Source organism: Triticum urartu, chromosome 1A (assembly GCF_056163025.1).
Source record: "Triticum urartu cultivar PI428250 chromosome 1A, HENAU_Tu73, whole genome shotgun sequence".
Lineage (NCBI taxonomy): Eukaryota > Viridiplantae > Streptophyta > Magnoliopsida > Poales > Poaceae > Triticum > Triticum urartu.
The window spans coordinates 451326800-451344510 of NC_141873.1; the positions used below are offsets into that span (position 1 = coordinate 451326800).

A 17711-nucleotide genomic window follows, 5' to 3' on the forward strand; every position below is an offset into this window, starting at 1 on the left:
TTTAACTGTAACTCTGGATTTCTTTGATCACATGGGTCAGGCCTGCAGGACCCTGACCCACATATCACCCACCCAATGACACCTGGTGATATGTCTCGCTTTATGCAAGACAGATGATGCTTAAAATTCTTTAAAATGACAGGTGGCCAACCTAACTCGGCATTAATAATTTTTTTGTTCTTTTTAATTTTTTTGTTTATATTTTAAAAATATTAGAAATACTATTCCAGAAAATTTAATGTGCTTAAGATTCTTTAAAATGTTCATCGCAAATTTCAAAAATGTTAACACAATATAATTTAAGAAAATATTGATAGCATTCAAGAAAAAATTTCATGACGTTTAGAAAATGTTCACGCGACAATTTTGGAAAATGTAATGCAGTGTAAAAAAAAAGTCGAGTAATTCAAGACAAAAAATGTTCCAGACCATTCAAAAAATGTACTTTGCATTGTTAAAAATGTGTATACATTTTTAAAATACTTTTTTGACATTTAAAAAATATCTACACAATGTAAAAGAAGTTCTCATAGTTTAATAAAATATTTTGTATCATTCGAAAGAATGTTTGAAATGTATTTGAAAAATGTTTAACACATATATGAAAAAATATTCAAAAATATGTATTTGAAAAATATTAAACATGTATAAAAATTATTTTATACTCCCTCCGTTCCGAATTACTTGTCGCAGGTATGGATGTATCTAGATGTATTTTAGTTCTAGACACATCCATTTCTACGACGAGTAATTTGGAACGGAGGGAGTATATGTATACAAAAAATGGGAAAAGTATCTGGTGCACCTGGTGCTTGTGGTGCTGCTGGTGCACCGGATGCCGCAACACGTTCAAAACTGTTCAAAAAATCTGAAACAAATGTAGCACATTGACATAACATCGGTCTATGTTGTCACAAAAAATCAAATAAAAATTCGAAACATTGCGCGAGATACAAAAATGACAAATTTAGCATTAATGTAATAATGGGCCAAATCTAAAGCCCACCTTATGCTGTGTACTATTCAGTGTCAATTTTGTGATTTTTGTACCTCGAGCAATGTTTCAATGTTTGAGTTAAAATTTTGCGAAAAATAAGATCGAGATTATGTGAACGGGCTAATTTTTTTCATATTTTTAAATGTGCTATGGGCGTTCGGTGCACCGGTAGAACCACAAGCACCGGTGCACTAGATACTTTCCCACACAAAATGTACAATATGTATGAAAAATGAAAATGAAAATCTATATCTGAAGTTCCGAAAAAATCTATATTTGAAAAAAATGTTAAAGGTCTATAAAAAATGTTCCCGGTGTACACGAAAAATGTATAGTGTGTACAAAAAAATGCAGACATGTGTTAAAAAGGAAAGGAAAATAAAATAAAAGAAATAAGAAAACTGGTGAGAACAAAAGAAAGAAGCAAATAAACCAAAGAAAAGAATAGGAAAAAAGAGAATGTAAAAACCAGAGAAAACCACTTCAAACTTGAAAAATCGATAACAAACCGAATAAAGAAAAAAAACACATCCACAACTACGGTACTGGGCCGACCTAGTAGCCCCCGTGGCAGAGGCAACCCCGAGCTCCGCCTTGAGTAGGCGATACATAGATCTGGCGCCCAATGACATGGTCGGTAAAGCACGTCAGCGAAGCTATGTAGTAAAAGGGTCGGGCAGCCTACAAGTTTGGCCCAAATAGTTGGAGTCATAGTCCTGGTCAAGTTGGCCCCGGTTGTAGGCCACCCTGACGTCGAGTGCACGCATTGGAGGGCCCCTAACGAGGAGGTGGACTCGGACTCCGACTAGCGGTCATAGTTAGCATGTTGTTTATTCGACATGCCTATCTAAGTATCTAGTCTAGTTGTGTATAAAAATGTCACTTGTCATTTCCGCAGTCTAAAAACGTGTATGTACAATGTCAATAAGAGATAATTTTTGTTCAATAGTTTGATGTTCATCCAGGCAAAATCTAGTTAGAATCTATGCCAAGCCAAAGTAGAATTTTGAGTACACATGGAAAAGATGAGGGAGGAAAAATTATGGAGGTTGCAATTTGGGGATTAGGAGGGGTTGAGAGGATTGGGTGAAGGGGAGGGGTTCACAAGATCCCTTCTCATTCCCAATCCCTTTGGCGTTGGAAAAACTCTAGTGCCAAATAAGGCCTTAGGTATATTGTAAGGCATGGTTTTCTGCGAATTCTTTATTGGGTGCGTAGAAGAACATGAAGATGCAATTAGCGAAGATAGAGATGGCAACTTTAAATTGCTTTGATGCGATGCCGTGTTAATGTATTTTTTTTTCTGTTGGTCGCTTTTGTTTTGATTTTTTTTTGCGAAAAAACTTTCAATCTATTCATCTTTAATTATGGCAGTACAACGAACACCAGAAATAATAAAAACTACATCCAGATTCATAGAACACCTAGCGACGACTACAAGCACTGAAGCGAGCCGAAGGCGCGCCGCCGTCATCGCCCCTTCCTCACCGGAGTCGGGTAAAACTTGTTGTAGTAGGCAGTCGGGAAGTCGTCGTGCTAAGCCCCAATAGGACCAGCGTAGCAGCACAGCAACCGCCGCCGTTGAAGAGTAGCGTAGATCAGAAGGATCCAACCTGAAAACACATGAACATAGACGAACTACAACCAGATCCGAGCAAATCCACCAAGGACAAATCCGCCAGAGATACATCTCCACACGCCCACCGACGATGCTAGACACACCATCAGGATGGGGGCTAGGCGGGAGAAACTTATTTCATCTTCAAGGAGCCGTCGCCGTCTCGTCTTCCTGAGCAGGACACAAACCCTAACAAAACACGAAAAAACAACTGAAAATAGAGCCCTCCCGCCGACAAGGGCCGAGATCCACCGCGCCGCCATGGCCCTAAGGCCACCAGAGACGAGGCGGACCGACGACGGCGCCGGCGGGAGGCAGGGGAACCCTAGAATTTTTTTGGGGAAGAGGCTCTGCTCGGGTCCCAAGTACGCCTCGCAACGCTTGTTTTGATTTCTTTAATCTGATGTAACACCTATCTAATTAATAAAGTCAGATCAGTATCATGGTTTCCCTAAAAAAAAGTAAGAAAGGAAAATATTCATTCACGGAGCCGGTCCTACTTTTGGGACTCATTAAAGCAGACTAGTGCAAGTGAAGTGTAGTTTACTCTACCTGATACTCTCTCGAACCACGCACCCATAAAGTTATATCCCATGGATAAATACATCCAACACCTATGTATATGCTTGAAACAGATTTGAAACACTCGGCCAGTTCCCCGTCACAGGACAATAACTACAAACAAGAAGTGGAGACCAAACAACAGCAGCAGCGGAAAACGATGGTCCAGGCGTCGAGAACTTGTGCAGCACACCTGATCACAAGAGGATCAAAGGAGAATCACAACAAGCTGTTGCAGTTGGTGCTTTGTTGGTACTGACACTTGATGACAAGTCAACAACCATGGATAATTTGGTCTAGCTTATCAGAAGACTCCAGAGATCCAACCCTTATAATTGCTACCCAATTCAAATGACAAACTCACTGAAACAAACAGTGCAATCATAGACCAGCTCTTCCGTCAAAACCATTGCCTAACATACAAAGTAGCCCCATGGATACAATTTAGATACAATCCTTAATATGTACAAGCCCCATTAAGGTCATAGATAAATGCTGGTATTGATCTGTAACCTCCTGCTCGATTACAAGCTTCCTTCCTTGCATTGTGCCGTAAGGGCAGCGGAAAGCAAGTTGCAAAACCCCTCCTTCCTTGCATTGTGCCGTGAGGGCAGCGGAAAGCAAGTTGCAAAACCCCTCCTTCCAAGAACCGGCGGTATCAAGCGTGCCATTTGCTCAAATGGACAAATTAATTTACAGTTTACAATGTTGAAGTTACATCCAAGTGCATGGAGGCCGGAGATGAAGAGAAGCGAAAAAAGCTCCATGGCCACCTTGTTTCTTCCTCACTACTACCTAGAATGCTTAGTTTAATCTTCTATTGACTTGTTTCGTTTGGCATGATAGGGGGACTCTTCCTAAATGCATGCTTTCTGCAGCGCTCGAAAATGCCATCATACAGCAAATCAAACTGCACTCCAGCTCTTTCCCGATTTACAATGAAAAGAATGTGATCACCCTCAATGATCTTGTGATACCTACAAATCAACGGAAAAAAAAATTAGGAAAGCACATGTATAGTTTTACGTGAACAAAGCACAAAAATGGGCGATGTGTCTTCAACACCACCCAGGTTATCGTCCATTTGAATTTAGTATCGAATTTGGTTAGTACTGTTGAAACAAGAAATTCATGCATGACTGTATTTTTTATCAGATAAAAAGGAAAGGGATATATGTCGTTCCAGTAAGAACTTCACAGCAAGACTTAGTAACATGGTACTAACCATATCCCAGGTTGCAAAGGATTGCAGTCAGAATCATCCACTACAAAACGGTTAGGATGCTCTATGGGAATGCGAGGGTGCGTCATGGAGATTGTGTTCAAAGCCCCATCATTATCTTCCCAATCTTCATCCCTGAGTATCATCAGTAAGAAGATTAATAACGTGCACGAGTAATGAATTGTAAGGTTTTCTACAAGATAAAAAGGGGGAAATGTAAGCAGCATAATCTATGAACTTGGCTTTGGAGCAGAGGATTTCACCTGTATCCTTTGTAAGGTAGAGGCGCGTTTTGAGGGTGCCGCCACATACACATCTGGAGAACTCTGAGAAAGAGCATCGGGTGAACTCCAAGGACGCTTGATGGTACTGTAATTCCAAATAGCTTCCGAGTTCTCTTTGTAGCATAACTGAAGTAGAATGTATTGGGAAAGGTCTTGAGGGTGGAGTTAATTTTTAGAGATCCTTGAATTGTGAGGTCAGGGAGAATCCAGTCTCCTGAGGAAAACGGCCCAGTATTCCCTAGCAGGAGATCAACTAAACCAGAAAAACCAACTTTTCTCCATGACATTTCAAAGTGATCAAAACCGAAATTGTAGTAATTCTTCAGCCAAGGAATGTCCAGCCAATCATAGACAATGACTCCAAGCCTGCAGAGCTGAAGAAGACAAATTGATTTCATGGATCTCCCATCTTCAGCCCTGAAATTAATAGGAAGTGAAACATGATGACAATGGTATGGAGACACACAATATGGAATCACATTGCCTTTTGAAAAATAATAGTATGATATCACACTAATTTTACGAGTTCAAGTCAACACTTACAGCATGCCGTCATAGTAAGTCCGTGTGGTTCCATTAAGGGCGCCTGACAAGGAAGTAAGGCTCAGAACCCAGTCTTCAGAAGTATCATGCCCAGGGAAAGCCTGACATTAGTATTGAACAGTGTGTTAGAATTAGATGGCCAAAATTGTTGGACCCTTACTCTCAAATAACAATGTGCCGTAAGTCTATTTGAATTTTAACACTAAATATTTAAAATTAGTGATTATTGAGTACAGAATTGTCCTGTGAAATTTCGTCATATTTTGGCAGCATGAATTTCTCATGCAAGATGGGCATGGCTAGTGTTCGCTAGAGCAGCATGCCACCAAGTTCCCGGCATAGAAATGCAACAAGCAAGACCCACAAGCCACATGCATAAAGCCGAAAAAAGGGCCCACGCAATCAAACAGAGATGCTCATTTTAGATGCAAAATTGCACTGCAAACAACATAATTAAAAGAAAAGAAAAGATAACAATGGATGCTGCCAACATTAAAAACAGATTATTTGGACCATCCATAGAAAAGCGCTTTAAGCTTCATGCAAATGCAGTGATGCTAATTTGGGTGCTTCGAACCTGCACTCCTGATCACAAGAAAAGCCCCTCGGAAAGCATAGGATAAGCATGAACATTCTACCACCAACAAGCAACAACAAAGAGCTATCGTTTCTGAGTAAGATCTGAAATCTCTTGTTGTACCTTCTCAGCGAGCATCTGATGCAGCACCCTCACAACCTGCGCGCCGGCCGAGTGCCCCACAAAGTGCACAGGGTTCTGCTCGTCCCACACAGGATAATGCCCTGCACACGATTAGAAACCAGAAATGAAGAACTCTAAATCCAAACTCATGCGAGGCCATAGTGCCAGGGTGATGCTCTGTTCGTCCAAATCCTCACCTGTTTCATAGATCCTCCCGAAGCGCGTGTGCCCATAAACCTGGCTGTGCTCCACGCCGTAGTCCACCTGTCCCCCCTTGAGGTAGTAGAACAGCTCCCGCGCCCTGCAGAGCCACCAGATTCCCCAACAATCAAATTCCACCCAATATACTATACTGCTAGCTAGATTTAATAATAGTAATAAGCGAATTCAGGATAGCTCGTCGAGATTTAAATGGGTGTCCAACCACCAAATGATGAAACAACTTTGGTAATTTTGCCACCCACCCACCTGTCATGGATGCTGGTGAGCGACCCCAAATCCGGCACGAGCACGCGGTCGTCTTTCTTCTCGGCGCCGGCGAAGTAGGACATCCCGCCGAGCCTCTGCGCGCAGATAAAAAAAAACAGGAACGCGTGAGTACGCCTCGCCGGCATTTCACCGAACACCCGCCCGCCCCGCCAGCCACAGGTAAGTACGTACCCCCTTGCCGAAGCCGAATATGCCGTGGACGAGGACGATGGGCGGCGGCGAGCCGTCGAGCACGACGCCCCTGCGTTCGTCCTCCTCCTCGGCCGCGGCGGCGGCGACGTCGACGAGCCCCGCGGCCGGGGGCGGGCGGCGCAGCAGCGGGCACCCGGACGCGGCGGCGGCCTGCGAGATGTCCGCCGCGACGGCCGTGCTGAAGACGTAGAAGCCGAAGAGCAGGTGCACGGCCGCGCTGACCCCGAGCTCCACCAGGCCCAGGATGAACCTCGCCATCGCGCTCCGCCAACGACCCGCGGTGGGCGGGCGCCGCGCCTCCCCCCTCCCCCTCCTCCCCCCCCTCGCCTCCCCGCGGGAAGAGGAAGAGGAAGAGGACGAGTCGGAGAGGAGCCGGTCACGCCTCCGGGCCGGGGCCGGGGGGCGCTCTCGTTTTATCTCTCTCCTCTCCTCTCCTCCCTCCCTTCCGTCGCTGGCAAGGCAAACCGCTGGCGGGCTGCCTGTCGCGCGCTCCTCCTCCCAGCGTCGTCGCCGTCTCACGCTGGCGCGCCCGTTCTCCGTCCGCCCTCCCTTCCTTCCCCCTTGCGCGTCGCTAACTTTGGGGGCTGGGCTAGCCTATAATCATACGGTTTTGCTATTTATAAACGGACGCGTCGCGTCGACGATGTGTGTGACGGGGGGCGAGCGTCCTGGCGCCCGCGGGTGTGAGTCGGACGCTGGTGGATTTTGATTTTAATCGCGGTGCGGGTCGGAGCGGCTGGCGCTTGGCTGGGGAGGCATGGGGGCCGCCTCGCCGTGTGGCTGCCCGGTTGGTTGGTTGGTGGCTGGCGGGTGGAGCCTCGCCTCGCCTCGTCCCGTCTCGGGGCTTGGCGTCGCAGCAGCCTTTGGCGGGCGCGGATTGCGCGGCCAGTGGCCAATAGGGCGTGTTCGCGTGGCACCAGTTGGCGCTGGGTGGGGGCCAGTCGCCAGTGGGGACCCCCGGCGTCGCGTTACTGTTGGGCCATTTGTGTGGCGGGGACAGGGGGTCCGTTTCCTGTTTTCTTCCGTGGCTGGGAATTTCGGTTCTATTGTTTTTCCCGGTGGGCGAGAAGGTTCTCGAGGAACCACGAGTTCGGTAGAGTCACGAATCCGATTTTTACACGTGAGGGTGAGGCAGTACAACTACTTGGAAATAAATATAGGCCAAGAATCGTAGCGTACTACACACTGTCAGATTAAAAAAATCATTCACCACAAAAGAGTTACGTAAACAAAATCATAGCGTGCTACACGTGGGCAGCCCATTCACTTCCGCCAAAAAATGGTATTTCTAATGTTTCCTTTTCTATATCACCCTGTGCAAAGTAAATATCATGCTGAGCACCGTAGTTTTTTTAAACATCGGTACAGATGCAAGCGCTCATACATACGTGCATACACTCACTTATATGAACGCACACACGCACACCCTATCCCTACTAGTAGAATGCTCGTGCGTTGTTACGGGCTACAATACATATAAATGAAAATGATTAAGATTATCTCTAAGGCAGAAGCCCTTTTTTCCTCATACGTTCGGATATGTACGAGCTTCCAAAATTCAATCATCTAGACAATCCGGGTTACCCCAAATACATACCATATGTGGGGGAGAAATGTGATTGTCCGGACTTTCCATCATGTTAATTCCCAGGACCCAACTGCTCCTGACCGCTGCCTGCTTTGCCTCCGCTGCCCCCGGTCGTCCCTCCTAGCTACTCCCAACTGCCGCTTGTCGTGGCTCGGTCGGTCTCCATCCCCCGATCACACCGACGAGGTGGAACCGGAGCGCCCATCACATTGCCTCCCGGCCACCACGACATCTGTGTCGCACTCGTATTCCCCGAACCCGATGACCGCCGCCGCACAACAGGCTCTTCACACGGCACCTTTCGGCGCCGATTCCGGTCGGCCTCGGGTCCGTGATGATGCAAGAAATGCGTCCCTGCCAGAAGCACCCCCTCCCATCAATAGTGTTGGCCAAATTATGCTATCTCCTTCGACTCTATCCGTCGATGCCGGTCAACGTGTGCAGTTCTTCTTCTCTGATAGCCTGCACGACCAGATCCAGAAGGAGTGATGACGCAGGGGAGATCTCAAAGCCAAATCCGATTTACTGAGATCCTATCTACAACTACAGCTATACGACAGACGTCACCCTTGCCCACTCAACTCCAACGATCACAGGGAAAGGGAGTCGGCCAGCGACGAGGAAATTTGGGGTGGTTCTAGAATAATCTGTGTCGCGAGAGAAGGGAAAACCTCCAGACTATCATAGCTTCGCCCAACACTCTCATCTCAATCGTAGCCTTAGATTCAAGATTGGATAGTACACATGGCCCGAAGGCAGACACACCATCACCACCAACTCGCTTTTTTATAGGAGTATAGATATAGAAGTAGAGAAATTTGCAAGATCCTTGGCCATTAGCTTCTGAAATTAAAAAAAGCTTTAGATATTGAATTGACAGGGTATTTCCTCCTGATATTAGTGATAGTTGTACCGATTCTAATTGTTTTGCAGATCATGTGGATAGACAATAAAACAGTTTTTCTTCTTCTTCTCTGATCGGGATTTCTACTTTGCGCCATTAGTTAAATTGTTAATCAATCTGGTTTTGCAAGTCATCGTGTCTTACCAGCAGTAGGGTTCCTAATGGACATTGTTCTGTCACTGCTCATTGTCAGTACAAGGTAAGACGACCTTTTCTGAAATTAATACAATATTTCTCAGCCTCTTTGTGGAGTACATGTGAGTACTTATGCCTATCAATTTTATACAATAAAAGTAGTTTCTTATCCAATGTGTGTTCCAGTAAGAAAGACACATTGGTTGGCGTGGGAAAATTCTGAAGCCTAAAGGGAAGGGTGGATTGGGATTCCGGGACTCGCGCTTGCTTAATAAAGCACTGCTTGCGCGCCAAGCATGGCATCTCCTCACAAAACCGAATTCTTTGTATTCACAGGTGCTAACAGCGGAATATTACCCTAATGGCTCTACTGAGGACGTGGGTTTTTCAGGAAATGAGTCGCCGACTTGCATGGTATCTAGCATGGGCTCGAATTACTCAAGAAAGGACTCATATGGGCAGAACCTAGCCAGCCATGCCTTGGCGCAGATGGGGCATTCGCTGCTTTGGACGGCCATATGGATGCATTCAACATCAGATGAGGCTGACACTATATGTAAGCAAAACTGTAATGTTCCCACTTGAGTAATGAAAACTTCCCTTTCGCAAAAAGGGAGTAATTTCTTGCAAATCTCGGACCAATTTGCTCATCGGGAGGGGAGCCATTTTGACCGCTACCCGTCGCGCACCTCCCTCCCAACGTCTCCATTAATGGCGCCCGAACACCTATTCGACGGCGTGGCTATATGTCTCACTGGACTGAGATTTAAGAGAAAAAAATGAAAATCTGAAAAGAAAGTTTGGCACGGATCTTGATGTAAGATCCGACGAACCTATATAGCATCGACTGCGACTTATAGCAAGCATGATGAATATAAGGACGATGACATTGGATAATAATTGTCTTACATATTTATAAACATAATTAAAAAAAAGCCACATGCGGCAATGCCCGATATACACAAGGGCAAAAGAAGAAGGAAGCCACAACAAGAACTAGTCTCCGCGGCGGGCGGCGACGAGCTCTTTCTTGTCCTCAAGATGCTGGTTGAGAGCATCCACGGATTCCTCCACCAGCCTTCTGCGCTCGATGCGCAGCATGGCATTCTCGTCCATAAGTTTCTCGACGATGACGCCGGTTCTCTTCAACAAGGCTGTGGTCTGCTCTTGCTGCTCCGCACTTCCGACGATCTTCGCCCTCAGCAGGTTGCGTTCGGCCCGGAGCTTCGCATTGCTCTCATTTAGTTGCCGGATGACGTCGGTAGACTGTTCAAATGAGGCTTTCAGGTCATCCTGCAACCTCGCCCACCTGAAGATCTGATCCATCTGCCTAAGGACGAGGGCACGCATGCGCCTGTAAGAGTCCTCGCCTGCCCGCGAGACATATTGCCAGGCCGCCGCGGCGCGGGAGGACATCTCTGCTACATTCGCGGTGCGACGGGACATCTCTTCTGCTTCTGCGGCGTGATCGAACCAGTCTGCTGCATCGACGGTGTGGCGGGTCCTTCGTGCTGCTTCGGCGGCGCGGCGGGACCTCTCTGCTGATACGGCCGTGCGGCGGGACATGTTGGTTGCTTTCGCGGCGAGGAGGGACATCTCTCGTGCTCTCGCTTCCAGGCTCGCCTCTCCCTGGTGGCAATCTCTCGATCCAGAACTCACGCTGGCCATGGCAGACGTAAGGAAACAATGATGAATGACTTGTTTGTTTTTGACTTTTTGTGGATGAGGAGTTGAGGAGGAATGTGCAGTCATCTTGGAGTAGTAGTATTTATAACCGCGTAATAATACGCTCCTAAGTGGGAAACCGTTTGGGTTTTGATCGGTGTGAATAGGTTTGCAATTTGGAATGTGACGGGACGCATGCTCATAATTTACTGACGGTTATAAGTGCGGCACTATTCCCGGAAGGCGTAAAGTGGGCACGTACGCCTTATTGGCCGCGTACGTGGCGCTTGCACCATAGGGTGCACCGCAATAGGCAATGTCAGCACACGTCTTGTTCCAACAACCGTGCGCGCTCGTTATTACCATCACGCATGCTTCTTTTAATTAGAATGGGTGTGCCCGTCTAGCGCACACATGTTGATCTATCTAATTGTTTCAGTTTGTTGTGGCTAATCGCAAACAGTTCATCCATGTGAAGTGTATGCCATCAATCGCAGACACTTTGGTCTGGCTTACCCATTTCTGTTATGTTGCCTAATCGTAAATAGTTAATCCTTCTAAAGCGTATGCCCTCAATCACACACACCTTGATCTGACTGGCCGTTTCTTTTGTGTTGCCTAATCACAAACAATTCATTCGAGTGAACCGTATGTTGTATATCGCACACACCTTCATCTTGTTGGAAATATGCCCTAGAGGCAATAATAAATTAGTTATTATTATATTTCCTTGTTCATGATAATCATTTATTATCCATGCTAGAATTATATTGATAGGAAACTCAGATACATGTGTGGATACATAGACAACACCATGTCCCTAGTAAGCCTCTAGTTGACTAGCTCGTTGATCAATAGATGGTTACGGTTTCCTGACCATGGACATTGGATGTCGTTGATAACGGGATCACATCATTAGGAGAATGATGTGATGGACAAGACCCAATCCTAAGCCTAGCACAAGATCGTGTAGTTCGTATGCTAAAGATTTTCTAATGTCAAGTATCATTTCCTTAAACCATGAGATTGTGCAACTCCCGGATACCGTAGGAATGCTTTGGGTGTACCAAACGTCACAACGTAACTGGGTGGCTATAAAGGTGCACTACGGGTATCCCTGAAAGTGTCTGTTGGGTTGGCACGAATCGAGGCTAGGATTTGTCACTCCGTGTAACGGAGAGGTATCTCTGGGCCCACTCGGTAGGACATCATCATAATGTGCACAATGTGACCAAGGAGTTGATCACGGGATGATGTGTTACGGAACAAGTAAAGAGACTTGCCGGTAACGAGATTGAACAAGGTATCGGGATACCGACGATCGAATCTCGGGCAAGTATCATACCAGTAGACAAAGGGAATTGTATACGGGATTGATTGAATCCTTGACATCATGGTTCATCCGATGAGATCATCGTGGAACATGTGGGAGCCAATATGGGTATCTAGATCCCGCTGTTGGTTATTGACCAGAGAGATGTCTCAGTTATGTCTGCATGATTCCCGAACCCGTAGGGTCTACACACTTAAGGTTCGATGACGCTAGGGTTATAGGGAAAGTATGTATGTGGTTACTGAATGTTGTTCAAAGACCCGGATGAGATCCCGGACGTCACGAGGAGTTCTGGAATGGTCCGGAGGTAAAGATTGATATATAGGAAGTGTGGATTTGGCCACCGGAAGTGTTTCGGGCATCACCGGTAATGTACCGGGACCACCGGAAGGGTTCCGGGGGTCCACCGAGAGGTGCCACCAGCCCCGGAGGCTTGCGTGGGCCAAGAGTGGGAAGGGACCAGCCCCTAGGTGGGCTGGGGCGCCTCCCACCAAGGCCCAAGGCGCCCTCAAGAGGAGAGGGGGCAAACCCTAGGGGCAGATGGGCCCTAAGGCCCACCCTAGGTGCCCCCCCCTCTCTCTCCCCCTTGGCCGCCACCCAGATGGGATCTGGGGGCTGCCGCCACCCCTAGGGAGGGAACCCTAGGTGGGGGCGCAGCCCCTCCCCTCCCCCTATATATAGTGGAGGTTTTGAGGCTGCCCAACACACGAGTCTCTCTCTCCCAAGGCGTAGCCCTACCTCTCTCCCTCCTCGTCTCTCGTAGTGCTTGGCGAAGCCCTGCTGGAGTACCGCGCTCCTCCACCACCACCACGCCATCGTGCTGCTGCTGGACGGAGTCTTCCCAACCTCTCCCTCTCTCCTTGCTGGATCAAGGCATGGGAGACGTCACCGAGCTACACGTGTGTTGAACGCGGAGGCGTCGTTGTTCGGCGCTTAGATCGGAATCGACCGTGATCTGAATTGCCACGAGTACGACTACCTCATCCGCGTTCTTGCAACACTTCTGCTTGGCGATCTACATGGGTATGTAGATGCACTCCCCTTCCCCTCGTTGCTAGATTACTCCATAGATTGATCTTGGTGATGCGTAGAAAATTTTAAATTTCTGCTACAATCCCCAACAGTGGCATCATGAGCTAGGTCTATGCGTAGTTTCTATGCACGAGTAGACACAAGTTGTTGTGGGCGTCGATTTTGTCAATTTACTTGCCGTTACTAGTCTTATCTTGATTCGGCGGCATCGTGGGATGAAGCGGCCCGGACCGACCTTACACGCACTCTTACGTGAGACAGGTTCCACCAACTGACATGCACTAGTTGCATAAGGTGGCTAGCGGGTGTCTGTCTCTCCCACTTTAGTCGGATCGGATTCGATGAAAAGGGTCCTTATTAAGGGTAAATAGAAATTGGCATATCACGTTGTGGTTTTGGCGTAGGTAAGAAACGTTCTTGCTAAGAAACCTATAGCAGCCACGTAAAATTTGCAACAACAATTAGAGGACGTCTAACTTGTTTTTGCAACATATGCCGTGTGATGTGATATGGCCAAAAGGATGTGATGAATGATATATGTGATGTATGAGATTGATCATGTTCTTGTAATAGGAGTCACGACTTGCATGTCGATGAGTATGACAACCGGCAGGAGCCATAGGAGTTGTCTTAATTTATTTATGACCTGCGTGTCAACATAAATGTCATGTAATTACTTTACTTTATTGCTAACCGTTAGCCGTAGTAGTAGAAGTAATAGTTGGCGAGACAACTTCACAAAGACACGATGATGGAGATCATGATGATGGAGATCATGGTGTCATGCCGGTGACGATGATGATCATGGCGCCCCAAAGATGGAGATCAAAAGGAGCAAAAAATGATATTGGCCATATCATGTCACTATTTGATTGCATGTGATGTTTATCATGTTTTACATCTTATTTGCTTAAAACAACGGTAGCTTAAATAAGATGATTCCTCGCAACAATTTCAAGAAAGTGTCCCCCCTAACTGTGCACCGTTGCGAAGGTTCGTTGTTTCGAAGCACCATGTGATGATCGGGAGTGATAGATTCTAACGTTCGAATACAACGGGTGTAAGCCAGATTTACACACGCAATACACTTAGGTTGACTTGACGAGCCTAGCATGTACAGACATGGCCTCGGAACACGGAAGACCGAAAGGTCGAACATGAGTCGTATAGAAGATACGATCAACATGAGGATGTTCACCGATGATGACTAGTCCGTCTCACGTGATGATCGACACGGCCTAGTTGACTCGGATCATGTATCACTTAGATGACTAGAGGGATGTCTATCTGAGTGGGAGTTCATTATATAATTTGATTAGATGAACTTATTTATCATGAACAATAGTCTAAGTTGTCTTTGCAAAAAGGGTTGTAGATCAATAGCTCGCGTTGTAGCTCCCTGTTTCAATACGTTCCTAGAGAAAGATTAAGTTGAAAGATATTGTAAGCAATGATGCGGACTAGGTCCGTTGCCTGAGGAGTGTCCTCCCTGCTACACAGAAGGCTTATGTCTTTGATGCACCACTCGGTGTGCCAACCCCTCCAACGTCGTCTGTGGATGTTATGAACATCTGATAGATACGTCCCGATGACTACTTGATAGTTAAGTGCACCATACTTTACGGTTTAGAATCGGGATTTCAATGACGTTTTGAACGCCATAGAACATATGAGATGTTCCAAGAGCTGAAATTGGGATTTCAGGCTCATGCCCGTGTTGAGAGGTATGAGACCTCTGACAAGTTCTTTGCCTACAAGATGGAGGAGAATAGCTCAACTAGTGAGCATGTGCTCAGAATGTCTGGGTGCTACAATCACTTGAATCAAGTGGGAGTTAAACTTCCACATAAGATAGTGATTGATAGAGTTCTCTAATCACTATCACTGAGCTACTATATCTTCGTGATGAACTATGACATGCAAGGTATGGAGATGATCCCGGAGCTGTTCGCGGTGCTTAAGACCGCAAAAGGTAGAAATCAAGAAGGAGCATCAAGTGTTGATGGTTTAACAAGACCACTGGTTTCAAGAAGGGCAAGGGCTAGAAGGGAAACTTCATGAATGGCAAACCAGTTGCCACTCCAGTAAAGGAACCCAAGGTTGAACCCAAACCCGAGACTAAGTGCTTCTATTGTAAGGGGAACGATCACTCGTAGCGGTATTACCCCAAATGCATGGTAGATAAGAAGGCTGGCAACTTCCACAAAGTATATACGTGTTATTAATGTGTACCTTACTAGTACTCCTGGTAGCACCTGGGTATTGGATACCGGTTCAGTTGCTATTATTGGTGACTTGAAGCAAAAGCTACAGACTAAACGGAGACTGGCTAAGGGCGAGGTGACGATGTGTGTTGGAAGTGTTTCCAAAGTTGATGAGATCACCATCGCACGCTCCATCTGCCTTGGGGATTAGTATTGAACCTAGATAAATGTTATCAGGTGTCTACGTTGAGCATGAATATGATTAGATCATCTTCATTGCAATACGGTTATTCATCTAAGTTAGAGAATAATGGTTATTTTGTTTACATGAATAATACCTTTCATGGTCATGCACCCTATGTGAATGGTTCATTGAATCTCGGTCGTGGTAATACACATGTTCACGCCAAAAGATATAGAGTTAATAATGATAGTACCACTTTCTTGTGGCACTGCCGCTTAGGTCATATTGGCGTAAGATGCATGAAGAAACTCCATGTCAATGGATGTTTGGAGTCACTTGATTTTGAATCGCTTGACACATGCGAGCCATGCCTCATGGGCAGGATGACTAAGACCCCGTTTTCAGGTACAATGAAACGAGCAAGTGACTTGTTGGAAATCGTACATGCTGATGTGTGTGATCCAATAAGAATTGAGGCGTGCGGTGGACATCGCTATTTTATCATCTTCACTGATGATTTGAGTAGATATGGGTATATTTACTTAATGAAGCACAAGTCTGAGACGTTTGAAAAGTTCAAGCAATTCCAGAGTGAAGTTAAGAACCATCATAACAAGAAGATCAAATTCCTACGATCTGATCGATGGAGAATTTCTGAGTTATGAGTTTGGCAATCACTTAACACATTGTGAAATTGTTTCACAGTTGACACCACCTGGAACACCACCGCGTAATGGCGTGTCCGGACGTCATAATCGAACCTTATGAGATATGGTGCGATCTATGATGTCTCTTACCAATCTACCGCTATCATTTTGAGGTTATGCGTTATAGACAGCTGCATTCACTTTAGATAGGGCACCATCTAAGTCCGTTGAGACGACGTCGTATGAACATTGGTTTGGCAAGAAACCAAAGTTGTCGTTTCTTAATATTTGGTGTTGCGATGCTTAAGGCTTCAGCCGAAAAAGCTCGAACCCAAAGCGGACAAATACATCTTCATAGTGTCGGTGTCAAAACTGGCGGATCTCAGGTAGGGGGTCCCGAACTGTGCGTCTAAGGCGGATGGTAACAGGAGGCAGGGGACACAATGTTTTACCCAGGTTCGGGCCCTCTCGATGGAGGTAAAACCCTACGTCCTGCTTGATTAATATTGATGATATGAGTAGTACAAGAGTAGATCTACCACGAGATCGGAGAGGCTAAACCCTAGAAGCTAGCCTATGGTATGATTGTATGTTGTCCTACGGACTAAAACCCTCCGGTTTATGTAGACACTGGAGGGGGCTAGGGTTACACAAGGTCGGTTACAAAGGAGGAGATATACATATCCGTATTGCCTAGCTTGCCTTCCATGCCAAGTAGAGTCCCATCCGGACACGAGACGCAGTCTTCAATCTTGTATCTTCATAGTCCAACAGTCCAGCCAAAGGATATAATCCGGCTGTCCGGATACCCCCTAATCCAGGACTCCCTCAGTAGCCCCCGAACAAGGCTTCAATGACGACGAGTCCGGCGCGCAGTATTGTCGTCGGCATTGCAAGGCGGGTTCTTCTCCATCTTTCGAACGTCTGTAAAGCAGTGTCCGGTCCCATAAATGTTTGGACTTCTTGGCTTCTGTTCCCAATAAGGGCTTTCTCCCACGCATCGAATGAACACGAGGCGCCAGGGCATTTTTACATTTGCCCCCCTAGCCAGATAAATAAATTGTCTATTAAAGGGATGGGGATCCTTAGATCCGATCCATACCATCCTCCCCCAGCGAGAGTCCATCAGAGCGCGTTACGGAAAGATCCATTCCAGCATGGCCGACCTCCGCAACTCCTCCTCCCGCCCCGGAAGCCCTAAACCCGGTGATTGGGAGAGGTGTTCAGTCCCGCACAGTCGTTTAGTCGAACTGCAGACTAAGGGATTTCTCCCTCCGGCGTACATGGTGCCCGTTCGAGCCGGGCTCGCCACCTATAATGGCGGGGAGCAAGCGGAGAGCTTTCCCTGTCCCTCTATGGGGGAACGGGTTTGCCTTGTTCCCTATCTATTAAGGGGACTCGGATTTCCAATTC

General features: G+C 46.5%; 1 protein-coding gene across 1 annotated transcript; it reads right to left on the bottom strand.

Annotated features, from left to right (window-relative positions):
• Positions 1-3540: 3540 nt before the first annotated feature.
• LOC125517658 (uncharacterized) lies at positions 3541-7240 on the bottom strand. The gene is made up of 8 exons (XM_048682869.2): positions 6586-7240; positions 6394-6488; positions 6123-6226; positions 5926-6026; positions 5226-5326; positions 4662-5099; positions 4402-4533; positions 3541-4153 (listed from the first exon to the last, which is right to left on the bottom strand). The coding sequence occupies exons 1-8, from the start codon at positions 6862-6864 to the stop codon at positions 3994-3996; spliced, it is 1410 nt and encodes a 469-aa protein (XP_048538826.2). The 5' UTR covers positions 6865-7240; the 3' UTR covers positions 3541-3993.
• Positions 7241-17711: the final 10471 nt, after the last annotated feature.

Coding starts and splice junctions, on each gene's coding strand:
- LOC125517658 (XM_048682869.2), bottom strand. CDS start 6,864: ATGGCGAGGTTCATCCTGGGCCTGGTGGAGCTCGGGGTCAGCGCGGCC. Junction 6,027..6,122: donor CGGGAGGATCTATGAAACAG/GTGAGGATTTGG, acceptor AATCGTGTGCAG/GGCATTATCCTGTGTGGGAC. Junction 5,327..5,925: donor ATCAGATGCTCGCTGAGAAG/GTACAACAAGAG, acceptor TACTAATGTCAG/GCTTTCCCTGGGCATGATAC.